This window comes from Lynx canadensis, chromosome B1, assembly GCF_007474595.2.
Source record: "Lynx canadensis isolate LIC74 chromosome B1, mLynCan4.pri.v2, whole genome shotgun sequence".
NCBI classification, from domain to species: domain Eukaryota; kingdom Metazoa; phylum Chordata; class Mammalia; order Carnivora; family Felidae; genus Lynx; species Lynx canadensis.
Window position 1 is genome coordinate 15,766,098 of NC_044306.2, and position 26,400 is coordinate 15,792,497.

The 26,400-nt window shown below is 40.0% G+C and overlaps 1 protein-coding gene across 1 annotated transcript in view; it reads right to left on the bottom strand.

The window, feature by feature from the left end:
* Positions 1–18,092, bottom strand: part of CFAP97 (cilia and flagella associated protein 97) — a 40,090-nt gene extending 21,998 nt beyond the window's left edge. Inside the window, exons 1-2 of the mRNA XM_030312125.1 lie at positions 18,042–18,092; positions 9,092–10,128 (exon numbers count right to left, since the gene is read on the bottom strand). Of these exons, the coding sequence (XP_030167985.1) occupies positions 9,092–10,112 (1,021 nt within the window). The 5' untranslated portion in view covers positions 10,113–10,128; positions 18,042–18,092. The remainder of the gene's footprint in view (positions 1–9,091; positions 10,129–18,041) is intronic.
* Positions 18,093–26,400: the final 8,308 nt, after the last annotated feature.

The window sequence follows — 26,400 nt, forward strand, 5'->3', positions numbered from 1 at the left end:
ACCACACCTTAGGAACATTTAAATAGTCAAGGGAGGCTTGGGGTGGGGTGGGAAGTCTCCCCAAAGCAGCCACCTAATTGAGCTAAAAGAGGCTGAAATATTTAGAAATCCTACTAAACTTTCAAGGTCTACTTTAAAGTAAGATATCTAAAATAAACAAATAAGAAAATAAATAACTAAGTAAAATAAAGCCAGACACTCAATAGTGCTAGTCCACACTAATCTTCCCTTCTAATAGTTCTCATAGAACCCCAGAACTCTGAACTTAGAATATACCTTAGCAACCTACATCAACTACCTAATGCTACAAATGAAGAAACTAGGGCACAGTTAACTGCTTGTCTATGGTCACATGGATGAGACCCAGAAGCCAAAAAGCTTCTGATTCCACTTCTAGAATTTTCTTCACCACATTTTGTAAGTAACCAAGTTTAATATTGTATCACTGTTCTCTGGCCTATAACTGGGAGACTTGATTTTACATTCTTTGATTAACCTTTGTTTCCCAGGCTTAATATTTTACAGTTCGAATTTACAAACTTGTTGACAAGTTTATTTGAAACCAGTAAATAACATTAACACTGTTAGCTGTGCAGGCATCCCTCACTATCTGAACTCTGGCCCAATAGTTCCTCTAATAGCTCACTAAATTTTTAATCAAAACAATAAACCATTTTAACATGATGTTTAAATTGAGAGGGTGCAGGGTATGCTGTGCTCCCACCTCAGCTGTTCTCTGATGGCGTCACATTACCTGCTCACAATTTCTTTTTTTAATTTTTTTTAATGATTATTTATTTTTGAGAGACAGAGAGAGACAGAGTATGAGCGAGGGAGGGGTGGAGAGGGAGGGAGAGAGAGAGAGAGAGAGAGAGAGAGAGAGAGAGAGAGAGAGAGAGAGAGAAAGACACAGAATCTGAAGAGGCTCCAGGCTGAGCTGTCAGCACAGAGCCCGATGCGGGGCTGGGAACTCACAAGCCGTGTGATCAAGACCTGAGCCAAAGTCGGATGCTTAACCGACTGAGCCACCCAGGCACCTCTCCTGCTCACAATTTCTGAGCTGTGGTATGCATTGCCACTGTTGTCTTCTTCATTTGAAGTGGAAAAGGTTATGAAGAAATTAGTTGAGCCTAAGAGGCCTAGAAGAGCCCAAAGAGTGTAAGTTGAAAGTGATAAAGTATATTGAGAAATGCGTGCAGAAAAGGCATAGATAGGCTGGCCATGCACACATCTCTATCTTACCAGGTCCAATGTTTTAGTTTTACGGGGAAAAACCAAGAATCCTTACAAAAATATTCTTGGATCTGAAAAACAGTGGGTCAATCGAGCACGAATAATAATTTTGAGAGACAGAAATACTTTTTGCAATAGACTGTTGGCCATGATTAGTGTTTCAAATCTTTTACTGTTAAAGGAGTGCCTGGGTGGCTCAGTCAGTTAAGTGTCCGACTCTTGATTTTGGCTCAGGTCATGATCTCACAATTCATGAGTTCAAGCCTGGCATCAGGCTCTGTGCTGACAGTGTGGAGCCTGCTTGGGATTCTCTGTCTCCCTCTTTCTCTGCCCCTCCCCTGCTCGCACGCTCTCTCTCTCTCAAAATAAATAAACTTAAAAAAAATTAAAAAGAAATAAGTAAAGTATTTTACTGCTAATAAAGGAACCCTTGTGGATTAAGGGCTCCAGTAACAGATGTACCAAGTGGCAAAATGCCACCTTTGTTCCTGTACCTTTAAAAGCTCTGAGCACTACTTATAACCAGGTCACTCAGATCAGGGTTCCCTACCGTGCAGCAGTATGAATAAATTTTCCTCCTACATTTAGCTCAGTTTCTGTGTTTAAACAGTATTTCAGTGCTTCAATTATATTTGGAGGAGAAACTTTTTAGGGATTTGGGGTGGGAAAAATGTTTAGGCTTTCTATATCCAATTAAGTTTCCAAAAAGAATTAGACAGGAATAGTGAGAGATACCTGTATGTTTCTTCAGCGAAACCAAATAGTTTTTTGTGTCTTGAATCTCAATACTAGGGTCCTTGGAGACCGGTATCGCCATCAGCCAAGGTATCACCACCAAGCTGACTAGAAATGTAGTTCCTTGGGTTTTACTCTAGATTTAATGAACCAGAATCTGCATTTTAAGAGGCTCTCCAAGGACTTGTATGCATATTAAAGCTTAAGAAACCTTGGCCTTGTGGATGCCCAATTAGCATACATTTCTACTTTCCTCCTCCTTTTTTTTAAAAAACGTATTTATTTATTTTGAGAGAGAGAGAGAAAGAGAGCCTGTGCATGTGTGAGCGAGCATGCACACGTGACTGAGTGGGGGAGAGGGGCAGAGAGAATCCCAAGCCAGCTCTGTGCTGTCAGTGCACACAGGCCTAGATCTTAGGAACCCAACCGTGCGATCCTGACCTGAGCGGAAATCAAGAGTCAGTTGGACACTTAACCACCCAGATGCCCCTCCTCTTCATTTCTTCTTAACAAGTCTTCCCACCCCACTTCCCTTTTAAAGACACCTACCTATCCCTTTCCTACGAAGCCCTGTCCTTAAGGGGAAGATTCCTTCCATTCTCCTGACTCCCACCCCTAACTCTAGGGTGAATGACCAGCCCACAATAATCCCATTCCTTTTGCCAATGAATGTTTTAGGAATAGGAGTGTTACCCAATTCTGGGCAGTGAGATGTGAGTCAGTTGAGAGTGCTTCTTTAAAGTTTCCTCCATTCTGAGAAAGCCAGAGGAAGAAACAGTTTCCCTTTGCCTGGACATCATCATGTCTGGATATGAATACTAAAAATTCTGCAGACATTTCCTACTAGCCTTAGAATGAAACCAACACCACACAGCTGGACGAACACAGTGGTAGAACCTGGGTCCCTGAGGACATTTTTGAGCCACTGTACTGGTCAACCCTCAAGCATGATCTATTTCTGGAATTCTTGTTAGGTGAGAAATACCGTTTCCAAAATCATCCTAATACAAACAGTTAATCATCAATAGTCCTGAAAAAAAAGCTCAGTGATTCACTGAGATGATGGCTTTTTTAGATGGCTTTTTCAAAATCTGACAATTCTAAAAGAGTCATGGGCTTTCTTCCTAAAAGAAGCTTTTTATTGGATGTGTCCCCCACCCCGCCAATTCCTAGGATAGAGTGGTGCTTGTAATTTGTGGAATCAAAAAGTACTTATAAAAATAAAAAATGCAGGGGCGCCTGGGTGGCTCAGTCGGTTAAACGTCTGACTTCAGCTCAGGTCACGATCTCGCGGTCCGTGAGTTCGAGCCCCGCGTCAGGCTCTGGGCTGATGGCTCAGAGCCTGGAGCCTGCTTCTGATTCTGTGTCTCCCTCTCTCTCTGCCCCTCCCCCGTTCATGCTCTGTCTCTCTCTGTCTCAAAAATAAATAAACGTTAAAAAAAATTTTTTTTTTAAATTGTTACAGTGGATGGCTTGATAAAGAAATAGAGATTTTCCCTAAAAAAGAAAATTAATCAGATATATTAACAATTATAACTTTGAAGGAAGCACACATGTATTCCGTGTATTTCAGATGGCAAATCTAAGAATAGGTAATTGTTAAAAACAATTAAATTTCAGTGAAACATATGAAGTACAGTTCCCAACACTGTAGCTGGGTTCCTCAGTTCCTTCATTGACAAATAGTGTCTCTTTTGTGCCAATTACCTGCTGAATTTGGAGATTCTAGCAATGAGCAAGATCCTGCCCTCATGTTGCTTCTACTCTAGTGGCAGAAATAAGTAAGCAAACTACACTAATTTCAGGGTCTGGTAAGTATTCTGATGGAAGGAAACAGGCTTTGTGACAGAGAGCCAGAGATGTGAAATAGAGATGTGAAGCTACTCAAGACAGAACATTCAGAAAAAGTATCTCTGAGTGGGTGATATATAAACTAAGACTTGAGCAACAGACAGAAGCACCCTATGCAAAGAAAAAAGGCAACAGCAAGTAGAAATGCCCCGTAAATACAAAGTATCCTGAGAATGGTAAGGAAGCATTGTGACTGGAGCAAGGTAATAAGAGATTTAAAAAAAAGGAGGGGGGGGTGCCTGGGTGGCTCAGTCGGTTAAGCCTCCGACTTCAGCTCAGGTCATGATCTCGTGGTTCGTGAGTTCGAGCCCCACGTCGGGCTCTGTGCAGACAGCTCAGAGCCTGGAGCCTGCTTCAGATTCTGTCTCCCTCTCTCTCTGCCCCGCCCCTGCTCACACTCTGTCTCTCTCTCCCTCTCTCTCTCTCAAAAATAAATACATATTTAAAAAAATTAAAAAAAAAAAGGAGTTGCAGGATATCCATATGATGTAGACTAATGGTTTTCATCAACTTTAAAGGATACGAGACTAACTGCGTCAGAATTCCTGTAGCAGAGCCTAGGCATCAGTATGACCCTAATATACCACGTAGGGTAAGAATCACTAATACGGAGTCTGTTAGGCTACTGTAAGGAATTTAGATTTTACTTGTACTTATTTTAGAGAGAGAGAGCATGCGTGAGAGTAAGAGAGGGGCAGAGGGACAGAAATAATCTTAAGCGGACTCCAGACTCTGTGCAGAGCTGGATGCGGGGCTCCATTCCAGGACACTGGGATCTTATCTGAACCGAAATCAAGTCAGATGTTCACCTAAGTCACCCAGGTGCCCTGGATTTTACTTTTAATGTACGAGTAAGCCTACTGAAGAATTAAGAAGGAAACTGGTAAGACTGATTTTATTTTTAAAAGATCACTCTCGTTAGGGGAAGACACAGGGGCAAGAATAAAAAAAAAAACAACTCCTCAATGCTGAAAGTTTTAAGAGACTGAAGGAGCATTTATCAGAACAGTGAGTGGAGGCCTAAAACATAGATGGTGATGGGCAAAGCCAAGAGTCTGATTTTTCAGACATACTAAACAATCAATAGGTATAATCAGAGCAAAGAAAAAAGAAAACCTGCAAAAAAGGGGACGTTCAAATGTCCAAAATACTTTATCCATCTGACTGTGAGAATAATTTGACTACATAAGGGATTTGTTTATGCTCTTACATTACCATCCCATGTGAATTATGTAGCTAAAGATTTATTCTTTCAACTGACATTTCAAACAAAGATGGAAAATACTACTTACAACTTAAAAATGTTGTCTTTGGGGAGCCTGGGTGGTTCAGTCAGCTCAGCGTCCAACTTTGGCTCTGGTTATGATCTCACAGCTCGTGAGTTCGAGCCCTGCATTGGGCTCTATAATGACAGCTCAGAGCCTGGAGCCTGCTTTGGATTCTGTGTCTCCCTTTCTCTCTGCCCCTCCCCTGCATGTACTCTCTCTCTCAAAAATAAATGAACACTTTTTAAAAAAAATTTTTTTTTTCAACGTTTATTTATTTTTGGGACAGAGAGAGACAGAGCATGAACGGGGGAGGGGCAGAGAGAGAAGGAGACACAGAATCGGAAACAGGCTCCAGGCTCTGAGCCATCAGCCCAGAGCCTGACGCGGGGCTCGAACTCACGGACCGCGAGATCGTGACCTGGCTGAAGTCCGAGGCTTAACTGACTGCGCCACCCAGGCGCCCCAACATTTTTTTTTTAATTAAAAAAATAAGTAAATAAAAATGTTGTCTTCAACTGACCTAAAATCTATCCTGGAAACCTAATATTTCACAGTTATGTTAACTAGTGTAAAGATAACGTTTCAACTTGCTTTTACTTTACCTAAAATATAGTTTCTTTCACACCAAATAATAACAACAAATTGACATATCCAAAAAGTAATAATAAATTGATGTGGAAATACAGCACTAAAGATTTTTACTAATTAAAAAGTATTTACAGCTTATGAAAGAATATATCATGCTCATGGGTTAGAAGATTAATATTCTTAAAATGTCCATACTACCCAAAACAATTTATAGATTCAGTACAATCCCCATCAAAATGCCAATGGCATTTTTCACAGAGCTAGAACAAAGCATCCTAAAATTTGTATGGAAAAACAAAAGACCCCAAATAGCCACGCCAATATTGAAAAAGAATAAAAAAGCTGGAGGTATTACACTTCCTGATTTCAAACTCTACTACAAAGCTACAGTATTCAAAAGAGTATGGACTGGCACAGAAACAGACACGTAGATGAAGGGAATAGAACAGAGAGCCCAGAAATAAGAACACACACACATAGTCAATCTATGACAAAGACGGTGAGATCATACAATGGGGAAAAGACAGTCTCTTCAATAAATGGTGTTAGAAAAACTGGACAGCTATATGTAAAATAAAGAAATTAGACTATCTTCTACCGTATATAAAAATAAACTCAAAATGGATTAAAGATTTGAATGTAAGACCTGTAGAATGTAACTCCTAGAAGAAAACATAGGAAGTAAGTTCCATGACATCAGTCTTTGCAATATTTTTTTGGCTCAGTCTCCTCAGGCAAGGGTAATAAAAGCTAAAGTAGGATTACATCAAACTAAGAAGCTTTTGTGCAGTGAAGAAAACCATCAACAAAATGAAAAGGCAACCTACTGAATGGGAGAAGATATTCGAATCATACATCTGATAAGGAGTTAATATATATCCAAAATACATGAAGAACTTACACTCTCAAAAACTATCAAAAAAAAAAAAAAAAAGCTTGATTAAAAAATGGGTAGAGGACTCGAATAGGCCACAATGAAATACTACTTCATATTTGTCAGAGTGGGTAAAATAAACAAGACAAGCACTGTTGGTGGGGATGCAAACCGGTGCAGCCACTGTGGAAAATAGTATGAGAGGTTCCTCAAAATATTAAAAATAGAAATACCATATGATCCAGTAATTCCACTACTAGATATTTATCCAAAGAAAACATACCATTAATTTGAAAATATATGCACCCTTATGTTTACTGAAATATTACTTACAGTAGCCAAGATATGGAAGCAACCCAAGAGTCCATCCATAGATGGATAAAGAAGATGTGGTATATATGTGTGTATATATGTATACATATAAATACACACACAGTGGGATATTATTCAGTCATCAAAAAGAATGGAATCTTGCCATTTACAACAACATGGAGACCTAGAGATGATAACACTAAATGAAATAAGTCAGAGAAAAACAAATACTGTATGATTTCACTCATACATGCAATTTTAGAAACAAAGCAAAGAAAAAAAGAGACAAATAGACTCTTAAATACAGAGAATGGTAGTTGCCAGAGGGGAGGTGGGGGGGATGGGTGAAAAAGATAAAGGGGATTATGAGTACACTTATGATGAGCACTGAGTAGTGTATAGACTTGTTGAATCATTACACTGTGCACCTGAAACTAATAACACTGTATATTAATTATACTTTAATTAAAAAATTAACAACAAAAAAGGGCACAAGACCTGAATATATATTTTTCCAAAGATGACATACAGATGGTCAATAGGTACATAAAAAGATGCTCAACATAACTAATCATTAGGGAAATGCAAATCAAAACCACAATGAGATATCACCTGTCACAATGGCTAAAATCAACAACACAAGAAACAACAAGTGTTGGTGAGGATGTTAGAGAAAAGGGAACCCTCTTATATTGTTGGGAATGTAAATTGGTGCAGCCACTACAGAAAACAGGACAGAAGTTCCTCAAAAGATTAAAAACGGAAATGCCAGGGGCACCTGGGTGGCTCAGTCGGTTGAGCGTCTGACTTCAGCTCAGGTCATGATCTCACAGTTTGTGAGTTTGAGCCCCGCATCGGGCTCTGTGCTGACAGCTCAGAGTCTGGAGCCTGTTTTGGATTCTGTGTCTCCCTCATCTCTCTGCCCCTCCCTCACTCACGCTCTGTCTCTCAAAAATGAGTAAACATTAAAAAAAAATTTTTTTTTAATAAAAAACCCAGAAATGCCATATGATCCAGCAATCCACTTTTGGGTATTTATCCAAAGAAAATGAAAACAATTTAAAGAGATAATATGCACCCCTATGCTCACTGTAGCATTGCTCACCACAGCCAAGATATGGAAGCAATCTAAGTGTCCACTGACAGATGGATGGATCGAGAAGATGTGGTAGATATATACAATGGAATATTACTCAGCCATAGAAAAGAAAGAGATTTTGCCATTTGTGGCAACATGGACCTACAGGGTATGATGTTGAGTGAAATAAGTCAGACAAATACCATATTTGTCTTTCACTTGTGTGTGGAATCTAAAAAAACAAATGAACAAACAAAACAAAACTCTTAGATACAGGAAAACAAACTGTTGCTTACCAGAGGGGAAGAAGGCTTGGGGGAGGGGAGGATGAAACAAGCTAAGGGGATTAAGAGGTACAAACTTCCAGTTATAAAAATAAATTAAGTCATGAGGATGTAATGAACAGTATAAGGAATATAGCCAATAAAGTTATAATAACTTTGTATGGTAACAGATGGTAACTAGACTTATCATGGGGATCATTTCATAATGTATAAAAGTATCGAATCATTATGATATACACCTGAAACTAATAGAATACTCTATGTCAATTATACTTCAAAAAAATTTTCAATCTTAAAGGAACTGAAACTTGAATTATGTTGTTTCATCAACTTGGTAATTATTTTCAAATAATGCTCTTTAATATTTAACTTAAAATCTGAATAGTTCCCTACAGTTTATTCTGAGTTCTTTCATTTGGCAGCATTCTCACCACTTTCTCTGACATGAAGACAACAGGTTAGGATATTTTTAACTTCAGCTGTTGTCTTTCTTAAAGAAAAAAGCGAAATGTATCTTATGCCCACATCCCTCTCAAATGTGAAAAACATCTGGCTCCGCCTCCCCACTTATCTTATCTAGCTGTTCCCTCTAGGTTTTATGATTTTGTAAGACACTAAAACAAAGTTTAGGGTGAAGTAGTTTCTACTCCTAGTTAATTAGCTCTTCAGTAGTATAAATGATATTCCAGATATTTTTACGGTAAAATAGAGTAATTGGAAAAGTTACTATAATATCAATTATCCAACAATAAAATATATTTAGAAAAATCAATGCAAATTCATAGCAATTGATATTTAAGCTCAATATACCATGAAGTTTAATATGTAAGTTCAATACATACAGCTTTTAAAAAGAAAAGAAACTTACCTTTCAAAAGATGATTGAGGTCCATTGTGTCATGTAAGACTTTTTGTTTATATCTGTGGTCTATGTTGGAATCTAACACTGAAGATTCTGGAGTGAGATCAGGCCCAGTTTTTTCTTTCCCCTTTTTGGTTGATTTCAAACATTTTGAATTATTTTTTAAATCCTCAACATTTCCATATACTTCTTGACTCACGTTTTCTTGCCTTTTAACTTTTACTTTTTGATCATTTGATGCTCCCAATTCAAAAGACTGAATAGGGCTGATGTCTGGAGTTGAGAGAGGAGTGACATCTGTCACAGTATCTTCAGATTCCTCAGTGTAGTCATTGACTTTTGGTTTAGTACTTGAAGGTCGTGTTCCTGTTGATTTTACTCCTGATTTATATTTCTGTTTTGGTGACAAGTGGGTTACACCAGACAGACGTTTCTTTAATGATGGAGATGTATCAGAAATACAGTTATCAGACCCTGCATCTGAACAATCTGTACCTGAACTTGAAGATGAGGAAGACAAAGAGGAAGAGGAGGAAGAAGAATTACTTTTGGAATACTTTTTACTTATGTTTTTTTTAAGGTTATTAGGTGGTTTAGCTGACTTGGACCTGACATGCTGCATTTTCCCATCATCACTGCTCTCCTCTCCATCTGTATAATAATCATCGTCACATTCTTTCACAATTCTGGGAATTCTACTTGGAGTGGGTAAGTGTATTTTATGCCCTGTTGTAGCATCCCACAATTTTTTTGATCTTGAAGTGGACAATGATAAAGAATTTCTGGTTTGCATATTATCATTTTCTATGGGGTGTTCTTCTGGAAGAATTTTCTTTATTTCATTTTCCTTTCTTTGTATTCCAAATTTCAAGTTTACATTTTCTGTATCTTCGTCTATTCTCCTTTTAGGGTCATCATTTTGCTTGTCAAAAACTGAGTTACTTTCACATTTCTTTTCTTCTTCAAAGTCACTGTCAAAGAAAGAATGGTCCACTTCACCTTCTGATACATCTCCAAAACGATCCATGATGGCAAAAATATATCTGAAAAAAAGAGGCCAGTGTTACCATCAGACTGAAGAATAATTTCTTAATACTTTTCATTTTTTTACAGCAATTGCATATCTCAAACTGAGACGTTTGATTATAAAGAAACATGACAAAAACACCCCAAAAATATTAACTCAGTGAAATGATAATGGGGCTAGAGGAGTAATAACAAATTGTACCAATGATTTGAAAAATAAGTAAGTCTAATAATTCAGTTCACGAGTCATCAAGGCAAGCATATCACAAACATATACCTAGGTGAACCCTAAGGAAAATCTGCCTTCTAGAAGTACAATTAATTTAGACTAAGAAAGGATGATATTAAAACCTCCTAAAATTAGCTAAGCCAGCTTGGATTCAGAATTTGTCCTCTAACACCATTCTACACTAAAAACAAAAAACAAAAACAAAAACAATAATCAAAAAATCATAATGACTTGGAAGGTAGCTGATTCTATTTCTGGAGGTAAAGAAAAACAAAGGCCTAGAGTATTTTACTGTTACCAGAAGGCACAATATTCAAGTATGCCTGATATAATGGTAATACAAGAAAGGCTCCAGTTTAAAGGGGCCTCCTCTGTTCAGGTTGCACAATTTAACACTGAAAAACAAAACACACAAAATACACTTAAAAAAATTTTTTTTAATGTTTATTTATTTTTGAGAGAGGGACAGAGCATGAGCAGGGGAGCGGCAGAGAGAGGGAGACACATAACTTGAAGCAGGCTCCAGGCTCTGAGCTGTCAGCACAGAGCCCCATGCGGGGTTCAAACCCACAAACTCTGAGACCATGTCCTGAGCTGAAGTCAGATGCTTAATTGACTGAGCCACCCAGGTGCCCCCCAAAATACACATAAAAGTGAAAAAGTCCTTCTGTGATAACGTTTAGTCCATAGTGACATTCAAAAGAGCAAATAATATGAGCTGCATTAAAGGAAAGGCATATATAAACTAAACATATAGCCAACAATCCAATTTTGTGCTCAGTATATTCAAATTATGATTAATTCTATTATGTAAAATCAAACAATAAAAGATTATATAATCTATATTCTAAAGCAATCATGATTCTCTGGAGCCTTTAATTGTTGAAGTGATACTGCAACCTATAAAATCAAGTACAAATATGATTTAAAAATCAACCAAACTTACATTACTAATACTAATGCAATAGGTTAATATGATAGATTAGAGGTATATATGGTAGTACATTTTATCATTGAGTAAATTTTTTTGCCTTTAAGGTTTTGAAGAATATAAGGCATATTAAAAAATTTAACTATTCACAATCAACTTTTAAACACTTAGGGAATCTGATTAAATTAGTAAGGTTAGACTTATAATTAGGTTTATTAAAAATGTCTAAGTGCTGGGGTGCCTGAGTGGCTCAGTTGGTTAAGCGTCCAACTGCAGCTCAGGTCCATGATCTCATGGTTCGTGGGTTTGAGCCCCCCATTCGGCTCTGTGCTAATGGCTGGGAGCCTGGAGCCTGCTTTGTATTCTGTGTCTCCCTCTCCCCCACTCACACACTGTCTCTCTCTCGCTCTCTCAAAATAAAATAAAAACATTAAAAAAAAAAAAAGTCTAAGTGCTTACTAGGACTTCCTCTATTAGATATGTCAGTATCCCTGGTCAGGTGTTCAAGGTACATAAGAAAATTAAATATACTAAAATTGAATTGTGCTGCAAGCTTGCAAATGGCATACAATGTTCAGGGAAATTTAAGCTAAGTCAGATTAATCAAAGTACAAATAAGTTTTAAAATTCTAACATTATTAGAATTAAATTGATTTAAATTGAGATGTGTAAGTAGATCTTAAAAATTTAAGAAAAATTAGGTAACTTACACCTAAATATTAAATATAAGAAATATTATTTACTAAAAAAAGAAAAAATATTATTTCTCATAGCACAGATCAATGCCCTCTTAAGTTTTAAAACTCAAATCAGCAGAAGGAAGCCTCCTCCACAAGTCCTCAAGAGATATTTAATAAGGTTTTAGATGTCATATTTATCCATTATGGAATTAAAGTCTACTCTTTTTTTACTCTCTTAATTTATAAAAATCGAAACATCTCTTTTAAAGGATTTTGGCAATTAATTTTCAGAGCTGTAAGAAAGCCATAAGCCTTCTGAATCAGTACTTTCATTTCAGAAATTTATCCTAAGAATATAATACTAAAAAGAAGGAATGGAATTCTCATATTATTTCAGTAATACTGAAAAAACTTGAATAGAGGAATATTATGATTCCATCAAAATTATTATTATATCAGGAGTCAGCCAGCTACTGTGCATGAGCCAAATCTGGCCTGCCATTTGTTTTTGTAAATAAAGTTTTACACACTACAGCTGCAGAGTTGAGTAGCTGTGACAGAGACTATATAGTCCACAAAGCCTAAAATATTTACCAAATGACTGTGGATTATGGAGGTTGTGGATCTCTGCTTACATTATATCAGAGATATATGATATCATTATATCAGCATGAAAAATGAACACTACAAAACTGTTAGCCATACTGGGTTAATAATACAATTTACACACTTAAATAAAAACCAGGGGGAAAAAGGGCAAAATTAAGTCGACCTGTTAGAAGAAAAACCAACAATCCCACTGCATTTTTTATATTTCCATTACTGTTATTATAATAGTGTCCTTGCAATAAATTAAGCAAATAAGTGATGACTGCGAGTCTGCACAACGAAAAAGAAGGAACTGAGTCAGACACACTCAGGGTCAAACTTGGTTCTACCACTTCCCAATTGTATTTCTGGGTCCATGTACAAGGATGTTCATCATAGCCCTACTGTTTATAATAGAAATGAGTTAGGGAAACACTCAATGTCTAATAAGAGGGAAATGGATAAACGAAATGTTGTATGTGATATACTATATGTCAGTCAAAAAGGGTGAGCTGAGATCTATAAAAATAAAGTTTACTAAAAGAGCAAAATTAAATGAACAACAATACAATTATGTAAAACTTAAAACTAAATTCCTCACCGGCACAAAGTTACATAGCACGGACTGGAAGGACATACATTAAACAACTATAAGCTGTAAAGGGACACAGACGGTTGGGGAGTGGGGTGAGGATAAAGAACCTGGCAGAGGCTGGTGATCGTGGGTCATCACATACCTAAGGAGTGTGACTGGGGGCGCCTGGCTTGGCTCAGTTGGTAGAACATGTGACTCTCGATTTCAGGGTTGTGAGTCTGAGCCCCTCAATTGGGCCTAGAGCCTACTTTTTTTTTTTTTTTTATGTTTATTTATTTATATTTGAGAGAGAGTGCAAGCAGGGGAGGGGCAGAGAAAGAGGGAGACAGAATCCGAAGCAGGCTCTGCACTGTCAACACAGAGCCTGGCACGGGCCTCAAACTCAAGAACCATGAGATCATGACCTGAGCAGAAATCAAAAGTCAGACACTTAAAGGAGCCACCCAGGCATCCCAGAGCCTACTTAACTAAGAAAAACTTAAAGAAAAAAAATAGTATGACTGGTCATTGTCAATCCAATTCTGCCCACCTGAGTTCAGAAGAAAAACGACCAATTAAAATAGTCACTGAATGGTGAGTAAGTAGCTCTTATAAACATTGTCACTAAATTTCCAAAAAACATTACCCTCTTTGGTAAGGTAATCAACTCTTTCATCCAAAATGTCAAGGGATGGAATAAAAAGGGGTTATTATTGTTTTTTTTTTTCTTTTGCACTTTGTCACATGGGTACGAATACCTTTGTGATTAAAACAAAAAAATGTTTTGTAGGTTTCTTCAAATTTTCAAAACAAATGGTTTCATGGCATAGCCCAAAGCATAAATTTTCGTAGTCAGTTTAAAAAACAAATCTTTCAGGGGCATCCGACTCTTGATTTCGTTTCAGGTCATCATTTCCCAGTTCTCGAGTATGAGCCAGGCATGGGGCTCCACGCTGACAGTGCAGAGCCTGCTTGGGATTCTCTCTCTCTCCCTCTTCTCCCGTCCCCCTGCCCTCCCTCCCTTCCTCTCTCTCTCTCTCTCAAAATAAATAAACATTTAAAAAAAATCTTTCAGGGGCGCCTGGGTGGCTCAGTCGGTTGAGCGTCCGACTTCGGCTCAGGTCATCATCTCGCGGTCCGTGAGTTCGGGCCCCGCGTCGGGCTCTGTGCTGAAGGCTCAGAGCCTGGAGCCTGTTTCAGATTCTGTGTCTCCCTCTCTCTCTGCCCCTCCCCTGTTCATGCTGTCTCTGTCTGTCTCAAAAATAAATAAACATTAAAAAAAAAAGAATTAAAAAAAAATCTTTCAAAAACAAATCATCCAAATCATTTCACCTTCCATCCTCAGAAAAATCTGTTTACATTTTTCAGGAAATACACAAAATTAACATAACTAAGTCCCATTTGTATTAGTGCTATTATTCTAGTACAACTAACAGCTAAAATGTATCTAAGCTTAAGAAGTTTTATTACTCCTATTTACCAATGAGAAAAATGAAGCAGAGCAAGAACTTGCCCAGAGTCACACAACTAGTGAGTGGCACAGCCAGGATTCTAAAGCAGGCATAGTTTGAGGATCCTGTTATTAACCACTGTTCTATTCTGCTTCAAAGTATGGTCCTTCCAAAGGAACTAAGATCTGCTTTTGTTTTTTAACCTTTAAGATACATGGCTGTGATATCTATGATTTATATGATGGTAAACTGGGTAAGGTAACAAGATTTTCTTCTCATCATTGGGATTTTGAAAGGAAAACGGAACCTGTTTAGCAATGGTTTTAGGAGTTCTCTGTAGGAGAGGATGGTCTGTACAGTTAATATAAGATACACATGCCAGTGATTGCCATGCATTTTGCTGATCTGCCATGTAGCAGTTTTCCTCTAACAAAGTAAATTGGAACAAATCTCACTGGCACCACAAATGAAATAAACTAGTAGCCTTAGGTAAATTAGAAGTGTTAACCTAGGTAACAAGAATTCAGAACTTTGAATTAACTTGTGACTCCCTAGAATCCAATATGAGCTTGTGACCAAACCCCCTTTCCAAATACAGTGGTGAATTCCAAAGTTATTTCTGGCAAGGAGAGTGACAATTCTGGAAGACACTAAACTTGAAATGTTTCCAGCAAGCCTCCTCTTTGTGTATTTGGCATTTCAAGTTAAATCTTGTGATCCCTGATAACCTTGAGTGAGACCTACGTGAAGTTCCTCAAGATGGTACATGGCAAAATAATGCAAGTTACAACTGATACCCTTCCTGTATTGTCAGAGATCCCCAACAGTCCTGAAAGGAAAAGATTGTACCCCCTTACACTAGAACTAAGGCCTAGCACATTTAAACGGCCTGACCAATTTCAAGTTATTAGTTTGTTTCTGTATGCTTCTTGTGATGTCAAGCTTTATCAAATTTGTGAATTAAAAAAAAAACTGAGATGGACGGTTGAAAATAAAGATTCAGAAGGTTCTGGATAAATGGAAAAGAAGCTAACATTCATATCGGTTATATACTAAGCACTTTCTAAGCACTTTTCCACTGATCAACCATTTAATACTGGTAACAACTTTGAGGTTCGAGATGAAGAAACTGCAGCTCAGACAGGTTAACTGACATATTCAAGACCACGTGGCCAGAAAGCAGTAGAGTCAGGATTTGGATCCAGGCAGTCTGGCCAGACAGTCAGCAGTCTTACTGATTATGCTATACTCAAATAAGCAGAGGAATATTAATAAGCTAAAAACCCAATGGGGAGGTATACTCTGAAACAGCCAAATAATAACACAATTAATAGCACAGGCACAGAATGAGGGAAGGTAAGGAGGGAAGGTGCACGGAGGACCCCAGCTTAAAAGAAGGTTCTTTGAAAAAAGACGCGGAGCTTACCAAGCGGCAAAAGCATGACTTCGGAACCAAAAGACCAAAATACTCTTAAATCATATCGGGATAGTAATATACAGTCTAAGACAACTTGAATTATATTCTGCTGGTCAAACTACTTCTTGAATGAAGCATTTAGTTCTGGGTGCTAGGGGGAAGAGTCTAGAATTTAAGTCATGATCAGTGGTTTACAGAACAAGGCATTCATAGGCTAGTAAAAGAAATGGCTAAGAGAAAGCAGGTATTCAGATACTCAAAAAACTGTGATATGAAAAAAGATTTTACAACTGTTATTGGTAGTTCCAGAGGTAGAACGTGCATCAACAGATGTATAATGTATAAGGAAGCTGTTCTGAAATTAACATAAGAACTGCTCAAATGGAATGGGCTACTTTCTAAGATTATGAGCCAGAAGTCACTAGACAATGTTGGAGTAAAAACTACATGTCTACTTGCTGGGATGCTACAAAAGGAATTCATGCATTAGGAAGATACGATTTTCCCAACTTTAACATTTTATGAACTAGGTCTAAATCCCAACATCAATCTGTAAGCCAAATGATTAGGAACTTCTTTGAAATCCCTTTTTTTCATAGCTAAGTTTCCCGCCTTATCTCCTTACCAAACTGGGAATTCCTGACATCTTGCTCATCTTTATATCCCCAGTGCCTAAAGTGGGATCTGACAAATATCAGACATTCAAAGAATGTTTACCCGATGAGGGAGTCTGGAGTTAGGAGACTGAAGACCGAACCCTAGTCTCTTTGCTAGCTATGTAAGCAGAAAAATCAATGCTTCTCCCAGAGCTAGTTTCCTTGATAGTTTCCCACAATCGTCCCCCACCAATCCCCACCGCACCCCCCACACCAGAATTAACTATCCCCTTATTTGTATTTACATGGTTCATGTCGTCCTCAACAGTTGTAAGGACCCAACTTCCTAAGTGGTCACAGTTCGTGGGAGGTGGCGCATAAACCCTGGGAGACTTTTCAGGCATAACATCCAACAGACAAGGTTATCGTTAGGATTTAAACACTCCAGTGGTTTAAACGTAATTTACAGAAAAACTATTCAGTGATCCCACCACCAAGTAATCCTTCTGATAACATTTATTTCCAAGTTAATGAGATTCCATTTACATTGGTAAATAAAAATATGCATTTAATAACACTGTAAAGATTCTCTTCACCACATACTGGGAAAGGGTAAAAATTAAATGACAGATCACTTAATAACTCTTCTGGGGCTCAATGAAAACCGGCATGTGTCAAAGCTGACTGGGCGTCACTTGGACACTCACCATTTGTCTAGCTCTTACAGAACCAGAAATACTAACGCTCAAGATACATCAGAAAAACACACAAATAATCTGGCATTTTTTAAACTGGCGTTTTGTTACTGTGACATTACACTGTTTCTATAATTATGTATATAATACGTTCCAAAGAAGGTAACCCGTGGGGTACACGAAAATCTCGGCCCGAAATAAACATCCCTTTTCCAAGAACTCGAGAGGGTCAGTTTACCACCTCCTCCGGACCACCCCCTTCCCCCACGGCCCCAAGCAGCAGCAGAAAACTGACAGCCCCTCAGGCGCCAGGGTTCAGAGTCAAGGCCGCGGAGGTGGGCGGCGGTGGCCTGAACCCAGCTCCTGGTTACAACCACTTCTTAACTCCGGCCGACCCCGGTCCTCACTCCATCCGCGAAAGCGTCCTGAGGGCAGGCCCGGCGGCTCCCACAGGGGCCGGCTGGGGCTGCGAGCGGCCCCACGGACCCGCCGACGGCAGGCTCCGACGTCTTTGTTGTGGATACACCCGCCACCCGAGAGGCCGGCCGGGCCGTAGGGCCGGCGGAGCCAAGGGCTGGGGGGGGGGGGGGGTCCCGGCCGGCCGGCCTTCCTAACTTCCCACGCTGGCTTCCTCATACCGACTCTGAGTGCTCGCCGCAGCCTGGGCTCCGTAGAGGGGAAACGGATCCCGGAGGGGAAGGGTGGCGGGCGCGTCGCGGGCGGGGCGGCGGGGCGGCGGGGCAGGAGGGGTTGCTCGCGCGCCGCTTACCTGGGTGCCGGGGCCGCTGCGGCCGCCTGGCGCGCCGCCCGAGGCGTTGCAGGCTCGCGCGCACACGCTAGCGCGCGCACGCAATCTCCGCTCGCGGCTCCCAGCAGCCTGGCTCGAGCTTCCGGAGGCGGAGACAGCGGAAAAGGAAAGGAGGGCGCCGAGGGAGCGCTGCGAACCACGCGGGAACTGGGCGGGGGCCCGGCGAGCGGCGCGGCTCCTGGTGGTTCCTCTCCGCTCCTCGCGGCGGGCGTCATAGAGCGCGGGGGGTTCGCCGGCGGCCTAGAGAGGCTCGACGCGCCGTGCGGTGGGTGGCCGGGACTGGGAGGCAGGGCCCGCGACTCTCGGGTGGGAAGGGACACGGGAAGAAGCTTACCTCTTAGGCCCTTAGTTGCCCGGTGCACCGTCAAGGTGCTAACTGCTGTTGCCCCCGCTGTTAACAGCAATCCGGGTGGACCTAGTTGTTAGGGTGGCCAATTTAATTGGGAAAGTGGCTTTAATGATCTTGTAACTCCTCCCCGAAACAACAGTAGTAAAAATGAGGGCGGCTGTGGCTTTACGATTATTTAGGTCAGTAAAGTTCAGATCAAAGTACTAGTTGTGTGATTCAAGAGCTGGTGACACATTATAAAGTCTTCTGACTATTGGTAAATGAGGTGGGTAGTTAAAATAAGAGAAAAATGTGGAATATGTTGAATGCCATAATTTTTCGATTTTGAACTCACAGTTGTGTAGTAGGTGTGGTAGAATAATGGTGCTCCAAATATGTCCACCTCCTAATCCCCAGAACCTGTGAATATGCTGTTTAACGTGGGAAAAGGGACTTGGGCTATGTGACTAAGGATCTTGAGATGGGAAAATTAACTTCGATTATCTAGGAGGGTTCAGTGTAATCAGATTTTTTTTTTTTTTTTTTACACTTAATTATTTTTGAGAGACAGAGACAGAGCCTGAGCAGGGGAGGGGCAGAGAGAGAGGGAGACACAGAATCAGAAACAGGCTCCAGGTTCTGAGCTGTCAGCACACAGCCGGATGCGGGGCTCGAACCCACAGACCGTGAGATCATGACCTGAGCTGGAGTAGGTCCCTTCACCGACTGAGCCACCCAGGCGCTCCAAGTGTAATCAGATGGATTCTTAAAAATGAGAGTCAAGAAGATTCCAAGTCATTAATAGAAGGGGTGGCCATAGAAGCAAGATTGTAATGTATGGTACTGTGACTATAGTTAACAATACTGTGTTGTATATTTGAAAGTTAAGACAGTAGATCTTAAAACTTATTACAAGAGGAAAAAACTGTGAAGTGATTGTTGTTAACTGGACTTACTGTGGTATTCGTTTCATAACATACATATCATGTTGTCACCCTAAATTTACATGCTGTTATATGTCACTTTTATCTCAGTAAAACTGTCAATTTAGGGGCTCCTGGGTGGCTCAGTTAGTTAAGCTTCCGACTTCAGCTCAGGTCCTGATCTTACGGTTCTTGGGTTCAAGCTCCGTGTCAGGCTCTGGGCTGACGGCTCAGAGCCTGGAGCCTGCTTCAGATCATGTGCCTCCCTCTCTTTCTGCCCTTCCTTCCCCCCCCCCCCACCCCCCCGCTCCCACGTGCTATCTCTCTCTCTCAAAAAATAAACATTAAAAGAAACTTTTTTAACTGTCATTTAAAAGATGTTTTTAATTAAAGAAAGCAGCAGGAGATCAGAGTGATGTAAGCGGCCTTGAGCCAAGGAAAGCAGGCACCTCTGGAAGCTGACAAAGGGAAGAAAAGGTATTCTCCCCTGAAGCCTCCAGAAGGAATGCAGCCCTGTTAATACCTTGATTTTAGACTTCTGACCTCCAGAACAGAAAGAGAATACATTTGTGTTGTTTTAAAGCACTGGGTGTAGTAATTTATTATAGCAGCACTTAAAAACCTAATTCAATGGGTATTTGATAATGTATTTTTTTTACAAGGAAGTGCAAAGAAAGCTGGGAACTAAGGGTTATGCATAGCCTAGGGAGCATCACTAAGGAATTGGCTCTTTTTGTTCTTCACAGTGCATTTTGTACTTTTCGGTTGTAACTACCAACAAATACACAGAATCATTTTGTTCTTTTTGTAGACTAACCGCCAGGATTTCACTTAATTCTGCTTGGTAAAACTATGCTGGCACCATTTGCCAGGGATGATTGTCTGTCTACTCTGTGGTCAAAGTTTGCTATCCAAAGGGTTTGAATAGACATTTCTTCCAAGAATATATACAAATGGCCAATAAGCACAGGAAAAGATGCTCAACATCACTAATCATTAGGGAAATGCAAATAAATCATGAGATATCACTTCACACATATTAGGATTGCTGTTATAAAAGTAAGACAGGAAATAACAAGGATGGGCAAAGGTGTGGAGAGATTAGAACCCTTGTGTTTGGCTCCTGGGAATACGAAATGGTACAACTGCTATGGAAAACTATGGCAGTTCCTCAGTAAACTGAACACAGGTACTATGTGAGCCAGCAGTTGCACTTCTGGGAATGTACCCTAAAGAATTGAAAGCAGAGTCTCAAATGGATGTTTGTATACCCATGTTCATAGCAGCATAATTCACCAAAGCCAAAACACAAACAACCCAAATGTCCACCAAAGACAGATAAACAAACCTCAGGTGGCTCAGTCCATTAAGGGTCTGACTTCGGCTTAGGTCATGATCTCATAGCTCGTGAGTTCAAACCTCGCTTTGGGCTCTGTGCTGACAGCTCAGAGCCTGGAGCCCGCTTCGCATTCTGTGTCTCCCTCTCTCTCTGCCCCTCTCCCGCTCAGGCTCTGTCTCTCTCTCTCTCTCTCTCTCTCTCAAAAATAAACATTAAAAAAATTTTTTAAATGCTGTAAATCCATACAAGAATATTATTCAGCCACAAAAAAAGAATGAAGTTATGATATGTGCTATAATGATGGGTGAATCTTGAGAACATTTATGTTAAGTGAAATAAGCCAGACACAAAAGGACAAATATTACATGAATCCACTCACATGAATGAGGTACCTAAAATAGGCAAGTCACAGTAACAGATTAGAATAGAATTGGGGCACCTGGCTGACTCAGTCAGTGGCATGTGCAACACTTGATCTCAAAGTTGTGGGTTTGAGTTCCATGATGGGTGTGGAGATTGCTTAAAAATAAAATCTTCAAAAAAAGAAAAAGGAAGAGAGATTACCGGGGGCTGGGGATGGATGCCGGTGATGGTTGTACAACAATGTGAATGTACCTAATGCCACTGAGTTGTACACTTAAAAATGGTCAAAATATTAAATTTTGTGTATGTCTTACGAAAAATAAAAAAATCTTACATCTTAAACTTTAATTTCGGCTCTTTTTCTGGGCTATTAATTTGTAAGCTTTTGCCTTTTCCCTGGTTTTCTTTTCCTGGAAAGAGCACATCCTCAGTAGTCTGTACTGAATGAATGAATCAACGAATGCATGAAATCGATTGTAAACAAACTTCTTCAGGCCAGAGATTTTGCTCTGTGCCTCTTCATACTTCTGGTCACAAAGGGTCATCAACTCAGAGGTGTAAAAAAGCTCTTCCCCAAATTCATTGAATCTGAACTCTTTTATCAGAAAAGATGTAAGTAATATCCCTTGGCCCCTTAAAAAACATTTTTTTTTTCACTTATTGTATACCTCTTGAAGCAGAATATGAGCTTGACTGTTTCTGTAGAGAGCTATTAAAAGACCTTGGGATAATAGCTGGTGGTTTTTTCATCTATACTAAACTTCTTATAAGCATATGGAAAACTTTTTTTTTTTTAATTTATGAATTAAGTTTTGAAGGATGAAATCTTTACTGGGTTGAAGTTTATAAACCAAATTGAAATTAAATGTAGTTAGGTTTCATATTTTTTAAGTATCTAAAAGGGGGTAGTTCAACACATTTAAATGCTGGAATAGAGGAAATTGAGGAAGCAAAATGACTTAGGTTCACATAGGAATTTCCTGAACTCCCACAAAGCAGAATTAGTAGCTCTCTTCTTGCCATCATAGAACTTTGTACTACCTTAGTAATATACGTTACATTGCTTAATGCTTCCTCCCCCCTACCCCAATCAGAATGTGAGCTCTTCAAGGACAAAGACCGTATTTTATATTTTTAAATTTATTTTTATTTTTTTAAGTTTATTTATTTTGAAAGAGAGCATGAGCTTAAGCTGGGAAGGGGCAGAGAGAGGGAGAGAGAATCCCAAGTAGGCTTGGTGTTGTCGGCACGGAGCCCAGTGTGGAGCTGGAACCCACGAACCATGAGATCATGACCTTAGCCAAAATCCAGAGTCAGACTAACCAACTGAACCGCCCAGGTACCCCTATACTGTTTTTTAACAAAGCACCTTCCTAATATTTTTGGACTGAATGAAAGAATGAATAGAAGTCACATACTACCTCACAGAAGTTTACAGTCTATTTAAAAGCCAGATGAGTGCTATTCTTATTGCATTGGTTTGGTAAGGACATTATTTGTATAATATAGAAGCAATTTTGTCCTTTGCCATTACTTTTAACTACTGTATTTGAAAGATAGCATAATGGAACAGAATCCTATAATTTAGGTCCACCACCTACTAGCTGTGATTTTGAGCAACTCATTTACCTTCTCTGAGCCTCAGTTTCTTCCTCTGGAAAATGGGATCATGCTTACCATATCTCCTTTACAGAGTTATAGTGGGGGACATATGTTTTAAAAGGATTCTCAAAAGTTGAAGTTTCCATTAAAATATGAGATTATTTTATTACTTTTTTTGGTCTACTCAATTATCCTAGATATATTATCATGGAAGAATATCAGATTTATTCATTCAAAAGTATTTATTAGGGGCCTGCTATGTGCAACCCCTGTTCAGGACTCATTAAAACTCTAATACTAATTTTGGGGACACCTGAGTGGCTCAGTGGGTTGAACATCTGGCTCTTGATTTCAGCTCAGGTCATAATCTCATGGTGGTGAGACTGAGCCCCATGTCAGACTCAGTGTTGACAGTGCAGATTCTCTCTCTTTTTCCCCCTCTGTCTGCCTCTCCCCCATGCTCTCTCTCTCTCAAAATAAATAAATAAACATTAAAAAAAACCTCTAATACTAATTTTTATTTTCCATAATTATGTTCTCTTTCTTAGAGCAAATAAATGCCAAATGAGAGACACTGGCTTCTTTTTGGTATACAAACTTTATAAAATATTAAATACATAGGGGTGCCTGGGTGGCTCAGTCGGCTAAGCATCCGACTTGGGCTCAGGTCATGATCTCACAGTTTGTGGGCTTGAGCCCCGGGTTGGGCTCTGTGCTGACAGCTCAGAGCCTGGATCCTGCTTTGGATTCTGTGTCTCCCTCTCTCTCTGCCCCTCCCCTGCTTGTGCTCTGTCTCTCTCTGTCTCTCAAAAATAAATAAATGTAAACAAATTTTTTTTAAATATTAAATACATAGTGTTAATCTGAAAATATTCAAAATTCTTTCCTAATTTATGCAAGTACATTTAATCAATATTGTGCCCTGCCTATTTTATATTTTACTCAGTTCATATTTCATGAAACAGCATATAGATGAGTTCGAAAAGCATTTTTGGCCCACATGCATTTTGGAGAAATTAGATAATAAGTAAACACAATTTACATTCTTTCTTTATAATCTGCTGCCCAATAATACTGGCTATTAAAATCTAAGTGAGTGCAGGGCACCTGGGTGGCTCAGTTGGTTAAGTGTCCAGCTTCGGCTCAGGTCATGATCTCACGGTTCGTAGGTTGGAGCCCTGCGTTGGCCTCTGTGCTGACAGCTCGGAGCCTGGAGCCTGTTTCAGATTGTGCATCTCCCTCTCTCTCTGCCCCTCCCCTGGTTGCACTCTGTCTCTTTCTCTCTGAAAAATAAATAAACGTTAAAAAAAAAAAAAAGCTAAGCGAGTGCAGTTTTTTTTTGCTTTATGTTTCATAACTTGAAAATATTAGAGTAAAATAAAGGTAAATGATAAAGCTCTATTGCCAAACTCTTTACTGGCAAACATAATTAAATACTGTCTCCCTTGTCCCTATCCTTACTTAGGTCCTTTTCTTTATTTTATAGATAAATGGAATTAGATTATGAAGAACTGTTAATTCCAGGGAAAAGAAATGTGAACTTGAACATATTTGCAGTGATAAGTCATTGGATACCACTGATTTGGGTGAGCAGCCAGATTATCCATGAGAAACTGATTAGTGTATTCTGTCGAGCAAACTGAGGTAGGTTGTTAAAGTAATACAACCAATGAATTATAGCTCTCTATATTTAAGTCCATGTGTAGACCACTCCCTGTTTAATTACTGGTTGGGCCATATGTTTGCTTTGGCCAATGGGACATTAGCAAATGTAATGCAAGCAAAAGCTTAAAAAGAATTTGCACAGGGCATCCCTGAAACTGTCATGTGAAGAAGGGCAAGCTGACCTTTGGAGGATAAGTACACAGGAAGCAGAGAGGAGCCATCTCAACAGACTCCATAGACCAAATAGCCCAGCCTGTGCACCAGGAGACCATAGTTTCATTAGTTACCCAAGACAAGAGCAGAATCGCCTAATGACCCCAGCGCAAATTGCTGACCCACAAAATCATAAGCAAATAAAGTGGTTATTTGGTGGTAGTTCGTTATGTGACAATAGATGATCGACACACCATATTTCCAGTATGTCTTGTTGATAATAACCTTTGGAATATTTTGTTTTAAAAGAATAAACAACTAACTGGAATTTAAATAAAAACTTGAAACAACAAATAAATTGGCAGATATAAAAATCAATTGCACAGCTCATTGTATGTAAATGATTCTTCATAAAACAATAGTTACAAGAAAATTAAAAAATAGTAAAAACACAAAGAATATCCACCACAGATATTTCACAGATATCCATCTGTTGAAATAATGACAGATGATTCCTTATTGAAAAACAGTATAGTCAGAGGAATTTGAAAATATTATTTTAATGCTTATTTTTCTTTATGAAAAATTTTTTCATGTTTCTATTTATTATTGAAGGAGAGAGAGACAGAGCATGAGCTGGGGAGGAGCAGAGAGAGAGGGAGACGTAGAATTTGAAGCAAGCTCCAGGCTCTAAGCGGTCAGCACAGAGGCGGATGCGGGGCTCGAACTCATGAACTGTAAGATCATGACCTGAGCCAAAGTCGGACGCCTAACCGACTGAGTCATCCAGGCGCCCCCAATGCTTATTTTTCTTAACTATGCTCCCTGGGAAGCAGGATATAAATCATTTTATTGGAAAACAATAGTGCTGTTAAACTGTTGAAATTCTTCAGGACTCCTACTTGAAGAGAGTTTTGAGACTTTGCTTTTGTTGCCCGTGTCCTTGCTCACTGCCTCTCTCAGTCTGTTTACCTCTCCTTCCCTTTCTTCCATTCCGGATTTGCCCTATCACCCATCCTTTTAAATCATTAACCTCTTTAGAATTCCTTCGTTTCCTTTGCCAATTCTTTTTACCTATTAAAGATACAGCTGCTGCTTTCTTGGTCCTAGTAGTAATTTACTAGCATTTATCCAGCATATCAACATTTTTTTCAGTAAACATTATCTGTATATTAACGACGGGACCATGATAGGAGAATAGGAAAATACGTTCTCTAAAAACGATTTGGACCGCTTTCACTTGCGTGGGTAATAACATTTGTACTGAATCTCTGGTAACAAAAATATAGGGACTTGGAGCCAAAGTGATTATGGCAGCTGTGTACACTCCCTGGCACTAGGCCCACTTCTCTGGGCCTTTCCATAACTAGCAACTGCAGGCTTCATTCCTCTTCCACAGTCGTCGATCCCTTCCCTGAGGCGGCTGGGTGGGGAAAGGAAGGTCGTTGAGGGAACATGTGTTGAAAGTGAGGCTTAGGAATGGTTTGCCCCCCGAATCTAAACAGCAGATGAAAATAAGGCAGACATTTGGGGAGCCCTAAGCAGGCGAAGAGGTTCCTTGTCAGTGAAGAGCCCAGAGCGAGGATTAAGGGATCACCTGAGCCGGAGAATTAATTACAAGCGCTTCTGACACCTGCGGCAAAATTTTCCATCCTCTGACGGTACCCTGGGGGGAGGGGAGGAGGAGGGCAGGGACTTAGCAGTTTTCCCAGCGATTGGCCGCGCCCCCTCCCCTGAGGGGCGGCGGCGCTCGGACCCCGCCCCCGCGCCGCGGGTGGGCGGCGGGGGCCGGGCGAGGCCGGGCACCTCCCACCTGTCACTCAGCGGGCCGCGGTCGCTCTCCGCCCCCCGCCTGACGAGCACCTCCGGGCCGCTCCCGCCCCCGCTCCGCCTCTGGCTTCGCCAGCTTAAGTCACAACGCGGTCCGGCTACCTGGGCGCGCCCGGC